This window comes from Geotrypetes seraphini, chromosome 11 (genome assembly GCF_902459505.1).
Source record: "Geotrypetes seraphini chromosome 11, aGeoSer1.1, whole genome shotgun sequence".
NCBI classification, from domain to species: Eukaryota; Metazoa; Chordata; class Amphibia; order Gymnophiona; family Dermophiidae; genus Geotrypetes; species Geotrypetes seraphini.
The window spans coordinates 67882237-67894608 of NC_047094.1; the positions used below are offsets into that span (position 1 = coordinate 67882237).

The window sequence follows — 12372 nt, forward strand, 5'->3', positions numbered from 1 at the left end:
GAAATAAAAATACCTGAAAATAAAAAGTTTTAAAACAGAGCAGAAGACACACACATCTTCATGCAAATGTGCAGAAGGAAAAAAATGAAGGAGGCAGTACACTCCACTGAGGAAGGAGGAGAAGTTGAAAATTGTGACTGATACCTTCTGCATAGTGTATGGGTTTGGATTCACTACCCACTTGTCCAGAAAGACATACCTATTGCACTAGAACTGTCATTATATTCTTTTTTTTTTAATAATTTCTGTATTCATTTTTAAACTTACATCAAGTGTACAGTAAATATCAACCAAATATAATACAACATCACTTGAAAAATTTTCAATATCATACACCAAGAAGATTTAACCCCATCCCCCTCCCAAATTCATATACAACTAATATATACCACATGAAAAAAATAATATCTTACGACAATCATCTATATATTCTTAATGGAAAAACAAGAAATCCCCCCCCTCAAATCCACATGTGTATTAAGATTGGGAAAAGTGTAACTTATTCATTACTATAATTTAATAAAGGTCCCCACACATCCTTAAATTTATTATAATAACCTTTTTGAACAGCCAACGCTGTCATTATATTCTAATTGGGTGTGTCTCCAGAATATAATACTTCTGTTATCTGCTTTGACCTCGTAAGCACTTTGGCTGAATATAAATTGGACTGTAATGTAATGTAATAAAATTAAGTGCTGGGTTTGAGCAAGGGTCTATTCGAATGACACACCACTGGTCTGATGCTAATCTATTGGGTGTCTCTGGTACTCCCAAGGAATCAAACTGGTCACTGCGACTATAAAGCACAGTTACTTACCGTAACAGGTGTTATCCAGGGACAGCAGGCAACTATTCTCACATATGGGTGACATCATCAGCGGAGCCCGGATGCAGAAGCTCGCAAGCAGACTTGCTTGAAGAAACTAGAAGTTTTGAGTCTACCGCACCGCGCATGCGTGAGTGCCTTCCCGCCCAGCGTAGGGCACGTCTCCTCAGTTCAGATAGCTAGCAGAGAAGCCAACCAGGGGAGGTGGGTGGGTTGTGAGAATAGCTGCCTGCTGTCCCTGGATAACACCTGTTACGGTAAGTAACTGTGCTTTATCCCAGGACAAGCAGGCAGCTTATTCTCACATATGGGTGACCTCCAAGCTAACCAGAATGGGAAGGTGGGAGTGTTGGCAATTTAGGAGAATAAATTTTGTAATACAGTCTAGCCAAACTGGCCATCCCGTCTGGAGAAAACATCCAGACAATAGTGAGAAGTGAAAGTATGAACTGAGGACCAAGTAGCAGCCTTGCAAATTTCCTCAATAGGTGTAGATCTGAGGAAAGCTACTGAAGCTGCCATTGCTCTGACTTTATGGGCTGTGACTCTACTGTGTAGGGGTAATCCAGCCTGGGCATAGCAGAAAGAGATGCAAGCAGCCATCCAGTTGGAGATGGTACGCTTAGAGATGGGATGTCCCAACTTGTTTGGATTGAAGGAGACAAAAAGTTGAGGAGCAGTTCTGTGTGGTTTGGTGCGTTCCAAGTAGAAGGCCAAAGCACGTTTACAGTTGATTCTCCATGATGAGAATGAGGCTTAGGAAAAAACACTGGAAGAACAATGGATTGGTTGAGATGAAATTCTGAAACCACTTTAGGTAGGAATTTAGGATGATACGGAGAACCACCTTGTCATAATGGAAGACAGTGAAAGGTGGATCAGCAACTAAAGCTTGCAGCTCACTGACTCTTCGAGCAGAAGTGAGGGCAATGAGAAACACCACTTTCCAAGTGAGTTACTTCAGATGAGCCATATCAATTAGTTCAAAAGCAGGCTTCATCAATTGAGCAAGAACAACATTGAGGTCCCAAATCACAGGAGGTGGTTTGAGAGGAGGTTTGACACTGAAAAGTCCTTTCATGAATCTGGAAACCACTGGATGAGCAGAGAGTGGTTTCCCTTCAATAGGCTGATGGAAAGCTGCAATTGCACTGAGGTGGACTCGGATGGATGTAGACTTGAGGCTAGAAGTGGATAAGTGCAAAAGGTAATCCAAAACAGAAGATAAGGAGGAATGTTGAGGCTCCTTATCGTGAGAAAAACACCACGTAGAAAATCTAGTCCATTTTTTGGTGGTAGCATTGTCTAGTGGTAGGCTTTCTAGAAGCCTCTAAAACGTCTCTTACAGATTGAGAAAACTGAGGAGGAATCATGTTGAGAGATACCAAGCTGTCAGGTGTAGAGACTGCAGGTTGGGATGAAGCAGAGATCCCTGACTCTGTAAGCAGAGATGGAAACACTGGTAAAAGGTATGGCTCCCTGCTGCTGAGTTGAAGTAGAAGGGAGTACCAAGGTTGTCTGGGCTAACGAGGAGCAATCAGTATCATGGTGGCATGATCGTTCTTCAACTTGACCAGAGTCTTGAGAATGAGAGGGAATGGAGGGAATGCATAGAGGAAGAGATTCGTCTATTCCAGAAGAAAAGCATCTGCCTCGAGGCAATGAGTAGAGTATATCCTGGAGCAGAACTGAGGCAGTTTGTAGTTGTGGGGAGCTGCAAAGAGGTCTATCTGAGGCGTTCCCCATTGTGAAAAAATGTGATGAAGAGGTGAGGAATGGAGTGTCCATTCATGACATTGCAGAAGACGACTCAAGTTGTCCACCAAGCAATTCTTCGCCCCATGTATGTAGACAGCTTTGTATGTATGTTGTGGCGGATTGTCCAATCCCAAGCCTTCAGAGCTTCTTGACAAAGGGAGGCAGATCCCGTCCCTCCCTGTTTGTTGACAAAACACATGGCGACTTGGTTGTCCGTCTGAATTAGGACTACCTGGTCGTGAAGAATATGTTGAAAAGCAGTGAGAGCCTTGAGGATCGCTCTGAGTTCCAACAGATTGATATGACACTGACGATCCGTACTGGTCCAGTGGCCTTGTGTACGGAGACCATTGAGATGAGCGCCCCAAGCGTAGGTCGAAGAATCTGTCGTGAGGACCTTCTGAAGGGGGTGCGTTTGAAAAAGCAAGCCTCTGGAGAGATTAGAAGACAGCATCCACCAACGGAGAGACTGCTTCAATGAAGGAGTAACTGTTATGTGTTGAGAGAGTGGGTCGCAAACCTGCGTCCATTGAGATGCCAGGGTCCACTGAGGAATTCTGAGGTGAAGTCTGGCAAAAGGAGTCACGTGTACTGTGGAGGCCATGTGACCTAAGAGTACCATCATGTGTCTCGCTGAGATGGAAGAGCGGGAAGGCACGGTATGACAGAGTTGAAGAAGAGCTTCCAGACGTTGTTGTGGAAGGAATGCTCTGAGTTGGACAGTATCCAGAACAACTCTGATGAATTGCAGATTCTGTGAGGGCTGAAGTTGGGATTTAGGAAAGTTGATTTCGAATCCCAAACTTTGTAGGAACCAGGTAGTCCGTTGGGTTGCTACAATAACCCTCTGAGATGTTGAATCTTTGATGAGCCAGTCGTCGAGGTAGGGAAATACCTGAAGACCATGGTTCCTTAGAGCTGCTGCTACCAAGCACTTGGTGAACACTCTGGGAGATGAAGCCAGGCCGAAGGGCAGCACTCTGTATTGATAATGCAGATTCCCCACCCGAAATCTGAGATATTGATGGGAGGCCGGGTAGATGGGAATATGAGTGTAGGCATCCTTGAGATCCAGAGAGCATAATCAGTCGTTCTGCTCGAGAAGGGGATAAATGGATGCCAGGGACCACATTTGAAATTTTTCTTTGACCAAAAATTGGTTGAGAGTCCTGAGATCCAGAATGGGCCGCAGATCGCCCATCTTCTTCGGAACAAGGAAGTAACGGAGTAAAATCCCCTTGTTCTGCTGGAACTGGTTCGATGGCATGGAGACGAAGCAGAGCTTGAGCTTCCTGAAGAAGGGCGGTCTGGGATGGACTGGAAGGATACTCTCTTGGAGGAAGCTCTGGTGGAACCTGAATGAAATGAAGAGAGTATCCTTCCCTGATGATGGTTAGCACCCAGAGGTCAGATGTAATTGTCATCCATCGGTGGTAAAAATGATGGAGACGACCTCCTATAGGGGGAAAAGAAGTCAGAGTCAGAACGATGGAGGTTATGCTCTGTTGTAAACAGTCAAAAAGGCTGAGTAGCCTTAGGTGCAGCAGAAGGTTGAGATTTTTGTTGCTTTTGAGGCTGCTGTTTCTTAGCAGGAGGGCGCTTGTAAGGAGCCATCCTCGGAGCAAAACACCGCTGATATATACAAGGAAGGCGTGTAGGCTTGGCAGGCGCTGGCTTTGGCTTAGGTCTGACAATAGAAGCAAAGGATTTTTCATGTTCAGACAGTTTCTTGGTGGCTGCCTCGATAGATTCATCGAAGAGGTCATTGCCTGCACAAGGAATATTAGCCAAGTGGTCCTGAAGTTTAGGATCCATGTCAATAGTACGAAGCCAGGCAAGGCAGCGCATAGCCACAGAACAAGCAGCCGCCCTGGCAGACAACTCAAAAGCATCATAAGATGATTGAAGGAGATGTAATCTGAGTTGTGATAAAGAAGCGATGACTTCTTGAAATTCAAAGTGTTTTTGAGTATCCAAATAACTCAAAAATTTAGGCAAAAGAGTAATGAGAAACTCTATAAAATAAGTAATAAAATGAAAATTATAATTAAGGACTTTAGAGGACATCATGGCATTTTGATAGATGCGACGTCCAAATTTGTCCATAGTTTTCCCTTCCCTTCCAGGAGGAACGGTGGCATAAACCTTGGAAGGATGGGACCTCTTTAAGGATGACTCCACAAGCAAGGATTGGTGAGATAACTGTGAGTTGTCAAATCCTTTGCGATGGAGCGTTTTATATCTAGAGCAGTGGTTCCCAAACCTGTCCTGGGAGACCCCCAGCCAGTCAGGTTTTCAAGAAATCCCTAATGAATATGCATGAGAGAGGTTTGCATACCTGTCACTTCCATTATATGCAAATCTCTCTCATGCATATTCATTAGGGATATCTTGAAAACCTGACTGGCTGGGGGTCCCCCAGGACAGGTTTGGAAACCACTGATCTAGAGTCTAATTTGCCTGGAACAGCTGAAATGATATAAGAAGTTTCCAGGCATATGGCAAAAGTCTGAGACAAGAGCTTTTGAAGAGGAACCTTAAGTGACTTTGCCGGAGGTTGAGGAAGATGCATAACTTCGAGATACTCCTTAGAGTATTTGGAACCAGCATCTAATTGAAGATCCAAGTCAACAGCCATCTGACGAAGAAAAGATGAAAAAGATAGCTGATCCGCCAATGCTTTGCCTCGAGAAGGACTCGAGGTTGTCAAGGCAGCCTGGGTTGAAGATGAAGCTTCGGCCAGAAAAAAGGCATCAAAAGAATATGGAGACTTGGACGAAGCAATCAAAATCGCTACATCCTCAAGGTTTGGGAGTAGAGCCCTCGATCGAGGAGTCGGCGGTCTAGTAGAAGTGGGAGTAGATGGAGGCTTAGTTGAAGAAGGACGTTCTTTTGAAGAAGAACTATGCCTGGAAGTATGCCTCGATGAAGGTCTTGATCGTCGGTGAGAATGGTGCTTGGAAACAGATCTTGAAGATCGAGGAGACTTCGCCTCGGAGACAGAAGCAGCAGACGCTACCAAAGAATGGATAGGACTGGAGGCTGTAGATTGAAGCTCCAGAGGCTTGGTGGAAGAACCTCGATATACTCCCAAAGACTCTGCTCCTTTGGTAGAGTGTGAGGATTCCTGCCGAGGCACTTGCAAAGATTCTGCTCCTTGCGTGACGTGCTTGGATGCCAGACCAGACACTCGCAGAGACTCTGCTCCCTGCAAAGAGTGTGCAAGCTCAGACTGAGGCAAAGGAAGAGGCTCGACTTCGCGGGAGTCTGCAGAATACCCAGACTGGATGAGAGGAAGAAGCTTCGGTCCCATATTAGTAAGGAACTGAATGAATTGCTTCTCCAACATGGTCTGGAAAGCAGCCGGCAAGGATGGAACCGCGTCTGAAACCGAACCACATGCTTTGGCTGGAGGTTCAACAGAGGCAGTGGAAATGTGCTTCAACTTGGAAGTCTTAGGCACCTTAAGCACCACCGCTGGAACTTTCTGCTGAGCTATCTGACCTGAGGATACAGGGGAAGATAAAGCAGGAGTCGTCGAGGAGAGAGCTGCTGAAAACGAAGAAGATCTGATGAGGCTCGAGGTCGAAGCAGTAGAAGCAGGAGGAATCTCAGTCGAAGGTGAGGACGAGGCCGCCTTCGAAGTCGATGGATCGGAGGAAGAATCCATTCCGAAGAACTTCTGAACCAAAATGCGATGAGGCTGAAGAGTAGCACAGCGCTCGCACGATTTCGGTTGATGGTCCGGCCCAAAGCACTTGAGGCACCAACTGTGTGGGTCCGTGAGGGAAATCGCACGCTAGCACTGGCTACACTTCTTGAAGCCCGTTGTTGGCCGGGACATAAGAGGAAAAATAGTCGAAGCCCATGGGCTGCGGCCGAGCGGCCTGCCCCGGCGGCCGAATGCAAGAAAATAAATTAAAAAAAAAAAAAAGAAAACACAGCGATTCGTGAAGAAAAGAACACAAACCGCGGTTGAGAGAAGGCACAAAGGACGAAGTTAAACCCAGAGAGTCAACGACGGACTTCTCGGCTCTGCGGAGACGCGCCAAGGAGACGCGCCCTAAGCTGGACGGGAAGGCACTTGCGCATGCGCAGTGCAGTCGACTCGAAACTTTTAGTTTCTTCAAGTAAGTATGCTTGCGAGCTTCCGCATCCGGGCTCCGCTGATGACGTCACCCATACGTGAGAATAGGCTGCCTGCTTGTCCTGGGATAAAAAGGGTTTCTGGTTTTGAAGAAGTTACTTTTGGCAACCTGAAGGCTATTTAGCCATGTGGCAGGCCCAGTAAGTTTCCAGATCTTGGTTTGAGGTCCAAGAAAATAGCTTTACTGTGTGTGTCAACTTGGTCCTTGTATTTTTGGAAATGGTAAAAAAGCATTTCACTTCTACTTATTCCACTCCTCTTAGCATTTTATAAACTTCTGTTATATTTCCCCTCAGCTTTCTCTTATCCAAGGTGAAGAGCCCTAACCGTATTTATTTATTCAATTTTCTATACCATTCTCCTAGGAGAGCTCTTAATAGTTTACATGAATTTATTCAAGTACTTAAGCATTTTTCCCTGTCTGTCTCTGCGAGCTCATAATCTATCTAATGTACCTGGGTCAACAGGGGGAATTAAGTGACTTGCCCAGAGTCACAAGGAGCATTGTGGTTTTAAACCTACAACCTCAGGGTGCTGAGGCTGTAGCTTTAATCACTGCGCCACACTCTCTCCTCCTTCCCCCATCCCCTCCAGCCAAACAGAATATACTGCTGTCTTTGTGTGGCACAGAGCATATTTGCCCAGTGCCAGAGAACAAGCACTGAGCAGAACTGCACTATGGGTATACGTACGCTCTCTGGGTCCATGGAGTCCACCCTGCAGGCACCGCCCCTTCCCATTTTCACCCTTCCTGGAACACCATCCACAGCGGGGCTGATGGATACAGAGGGCACATTGTTGATGTTGGGGGCAAGATGGTATGCAGCTCTCTGGACTGCTGAGCACACGGCCACACACACCCCCAGCACAGCGTAAAGGAAGATATGTAGGGCTCATGCACTGTACAAGAGATAAACATATAGGTTAATAAACAATTCATTATATCACATCCCTCCACAAAGCATAGCAGGAACTACATGGGGATCATACTCAGAGAAGGAAAAGATAATACAATGCACCTTAGTACAGCTAAGTGGAGGTTCATGAAGCTCAGGGAGAGAAGGCTTAAAAGGGGTGCTATCCCTTATTTTAGTACAGGGACCCTATAATACCTATCTGAATAAACCAGAAGCTATATAGGGAGAAATTAGGTTCTTACCTGCTAATTTTCTTTCTGTTAGCCTCTGGACCGGTACAGTTCTTTACTGATGGTTAACAGCTCATCTTGACCATCAGGTGGAGACCGAGACCAAATCTTTGGTATAGTACATAAAAGCTGTCCCTCCCTATAAACCTCAGCCTGCCGACTAGCCAAGCAGAACAAAGAAAAAACTAACCATAAACAGTAACAATACCCTGAACAGGAGTAACAACTAATATACAGAAATGCTGTTGGGAAATGCATAGGAAAGGCCCTTGCAGCAAAGTGTCCCCACAGCTCGCCAGCTATGCCAGCCTAGCCACAGCCGCTGTTCACTGATCTCCTCAGCCCTAAAAAAAAAAAAAACAACAACAAAAAAAAACTAGAACCCGCAGAAAAGCAAAATCTTCACGCGAACAAAAATCGCAATCACTGTCGAAAGATAGAGTGAGGAACTGTACCGGTCTAGAGGCTAACAGAAAGAAAATTAGCAAGTAAGAACCTAATTTCTCCTTCTGTGTCACCTTCGAGACAGGTACAGTTCTTTACTGATAGGCCGTACCAAAGCAGTACCCATCAAGGGTGGGCCCCCCAAAGGGCCGACACCAGAACATGCTCACTGAACACTGCGTCCCGATGCGCCTGAACATCCACACGGTAGTGTCTGACAAAGGAATGCAGGGAAGACCAAACTGCAGCCTTACTAATATCTACTGGAGGCACAAGAGAAGACTCAGCCCAAAAAGCTGCCTGACCCCGAGTGGAATGAGCCTTGAGAAATTCCGGAACAGGCGTCTTCTGAAGAAGATATGCAGAAGCAATAGTCTCCTTAATCCACCACACAATAGTAGCTTTGGAAGCGTCATCCCCCTTACGAGGACCCGCTAAAAGGACAAAAAAATGATATGATTTCTTGAACTCTTGTGCCACTGAACATAAAAGCGAAGGACCCGACAGACATCCAATTTGTGCAACTGTTTCTGCTCTGAAGAACCCTCCCAACATCGAGATGACCACCGACCCATTGATATGAAAAGGAGAGACCAGTTTAGGTAGAAAAGAAGGAACAGGCCGCAACACTACCCGCTCCCTAGAGAACTCCAGGAAGGGAGACGTACAAGAGAAAGCCTGCAGCTCAGAAAAGCATCTAGCAGAAGTAATGGCCACCAAAAAGACCAATTTAAGAGTAAGGTCCTTCATTGAGCAGGCACCCAAGGCTCAAAAGGTGGTACACCAGCATGGACAAGACCAGATTAAGATCCCAAGATGGAAGAGACAGTTGAACAGGAGACCTAAGCAACTTGGCCACCCGCAAGAAGCGAACGACATCAGTAATGGCAATCAAACGCTGACCCTGAAACAACCCATGGAAGGCAGACAAGACCGCAAGCTGAACCTGGAGAAAAGACCAAGCCAGGCCCCTGTCCAGGCTATCTTGCAAGAACTCCAAGATGTTAGGCAGGGAAGCACGAAAAGAGACCATTCTATGCGCAGCACAACACTCCTCAAATAGACGTCAAATACGCACATAAGCCCGAGAGATGGAAAGTCTCCGGGACCCCAAGAGAGTGGAGATCACTTTATCTGAATACCCCTTCTTACCTAGGTGTGCCCTTTCAAAAACCAAGCCGTAAGACAAAATGGACTTGGATTGAACATGGGAATGGGGACTGAGTCAGAAGTTCAGTTGAGAGAGGAAGTGGCAGAGGATCCGCCACCAGATGACGAGCCAGGTCAACGTACCATGGACACCTGGGCCAGTCCGAGGCCACCAGGATCACGAGGCTGGGATGCCGAACAATGCGAAGAACTTTGCCCACCAACGGCCGTGGAGGAAACACATTCAGAAGACCCTCCGTTGGCCATGGCTGAATCAGAGCATCGAGCCCCTCAACTTGACCATCTCTGCGACGACTGAAGAAGTGGGGCGTTTTGGCGTTGACACCCATGGTCATCAGGTCCATGAGGGGCTGACCCCAAGACTGCACTATCAACTGGAAAGCCACATAACTTAGACACCACTCTCCGGGATCTAGCATGTGACGACTGAGGAAGTCCGCCTGAACATTCTTCACACCCACTATATGGGAAGCTGAGATATCAAGAAGATGAGACTCTGCCCAGACAATGAGCAGAGCTGCCTCCTGCGCCACCAGAGAACTCTTGGTGCCCCCCCTGATGATGGACATAGGCTACCGCCATTGTATTGTCCGAGAGAACCCGGACTGACTTGCCTGTTAAGAGGGACTGGAAAGCTAACACCGCCAGACGGATGGCTCTGGTCTCCAAAACACTGATCGACCAAGCCTTCTCCTCCGGGGACCAACTGCCCTGCAGCGACTCAGACACTGAACTCCCCAGCAGAGGAGACTGGCATCTGTGAGAAGCACCATCCACTGGGGCTGATCCAGACTCACTCCTTGTACTAGATGGGAGGTCTGAAGCCACCAACTAAGACTGCAGTGAGCCAACCCCCAGAAAGGAACAGGTAAGTCCAGACTGTGCCTCTGGGGCGACCATCTCCGAAGAAAGGCATACTAAAGCGGATGCATGTGGTCTCGAGCTCACCTCAGCACATCTAGGGAAGCTACCATTGACCCCAAGACTTGGAGGAAATCCTGCGCTCGAGGACACCGGGACGCCATAAGCAAGCAAATCTGAGGCAATTTGCTTACCCAGGTTTCTAGGAGGAAGACCTTCCCCAAGGAGGTATCGAACAGAACCCCAAGATGCTCCAGGCGCTGAGTAGGGCCAACTGGGGAGGTGGAGGAAGGGGGGAGGGACCCAGCACGAGACACAATGGATGTGACACCCCCTGAGTTTGGACGGACCCCCAAACAGGGCCCACCCAAGCTCAGTCCAGCACCAAAAACGGGGACTAGGAGCCCTAAACAAATTCCAACAGCTCTAACAAAGGGAGATGGGTACAAACCACTCACACCTGCTGGAGACTGAGAGAAAACGGAGGTATATAGTGAGGGATAGCCATTATATACTACACCAAAGTTTTGGTCTCAGTCTCCACCTGCTGTTCATGAGATATAATCCATCAGTGAAGCTGTACCGGTCTGGCAAGGTTGATAAAGCACAGTTACTTACTGTAACAGGTGCTATCCAGGGACAGCAGGCAGCTATTCTCAACATGTGGGTGATGTCATCCACGGAGCCCAGATGCAGACAGCTTTGCAAGCTGATTTGCTTGCAGAACTTAGAAAGTTTGCGACTGCCTCACCGCGCATGCGCAAGTGCCTTCCCACCCACACAAGGGCGCGTGTCTCCTCAGTTCAGAAAGCTAGCAGAGAAGCCAACCTGGGGTGGTGGGTTGTGAGAATAGCTGCCTGCTGTCCCTGGATAACGCTTTATCCCAGGACAGACAGCCTATTCTCAAAATGTGGGTGACCTCCAAGCTAACTAGAATGGGATGGAGGGAAAGCTGGCAAGTTAGGAGAATAAATTTTGTAATACTGCCTGGCCAAAATGGCCATCTCATCTGGAAAAAGTATCCAGACAATAATGAGAGGTGAATGTATGAACCGAGGACCAAGTGGCAACTTTGCAGATTTTCTCAATAGGAATAGATCTAAGGAAAGCTACTGATGCCGCCATGGCTGCGACTCAACTCTGCAGATGCAGTCCAGCCTGAGTATAGCAGAAAGAGATGCAAGCCATTAACCAACTGGAGATGGTACACTTGGAAATCGGATGTCCCAACTTGTTTGGATCGAAGGAGACAAAAAGTTGAGGAGCAAATCTATGTGGTTGAGTGTGTTGCAAGTAGAAAGCCAAAGCACGCTTACAGTCCAGAGTATGAAGAGCTGTTTCTCCAGAATGAGAATGAGGCTTTGAAAAAAAACACTGGAAGTACAATGGATTGATTGAGATGAAATTCAGAAACCACTTTAGGTAAGAATTTAGGATGAGTATGGAGGACCACCTTGTCATAATAGAATACTGTGAAAGGTGGGTACGCTACAAAAGCCTGCAACTTGCAGACCCTGTGAGCAGACGTAAGAGCAATGAGAAAAACCACTTTCCAAGTGAGATATTTCAGATGAGCTGAATCCATTGGTTCAAAAGGAGGCTTCATCAATTGAGCAAGAACAACATTGAGACCCCAAACAACTGGAGGAGGTTTGAGAGGTGGTTTGACATTGAAAAGTCCTCTCATAAATCTGGAAACCACTGGATGAGCAGAAAGGGGTTTCCCTTCGATAGGTTGATGAAAAGCAGCAATTGCACTAAGATGGACTTGAATAGATGTGGATTTGAGGCCCGATTGTGATAAATGGAACAGGTAATCCAAAACTGAAGACAAGGAGGTAGATTGGGGCTCCTTGTGATGTATGGTGCACCAAGCAGAAAATCTAGTCCATTTCTGATTGTAGCATTGTCTAGTAGTAGGCTTTCTAGAAGCTTCTAAAATGTCCTGAACAGATTGAGAAAACTGTAGCGTGGCAGTTAGTTTGAGAGGTACCAAGCTGTCAGGTGCAGAGACTG

The 12372-nt window shown here is 46.8% G+C and overlaps 1 protein-coding gene across 4 annotated transcripts in view; it reads right to left on the bottom strand.

Moving 5' to 3' along the window:
• The window catches only part of MEGF8 (multiple EGF like domains 8), a 201476-nt gene that overhangs the window by 24506 nt on the left and 164598 nt on the right, over nucleotides 1-12372 (bottom strand). For all 4 annotated transcript variants that reach the window (XM_033914129.1, XM_033914128.1, XM_033914131.1 and 1 more), the window contains one exon: nucleotides 7427-7634. In XM_033914129.1, coding sequence (XP_033770020.1) covers nucleotides 7427-7634 — 208 coding nt within the window. The remainder of the gene's footprint in view (nucleotides 1-7426; nucleotides 7635-12372) is intronic.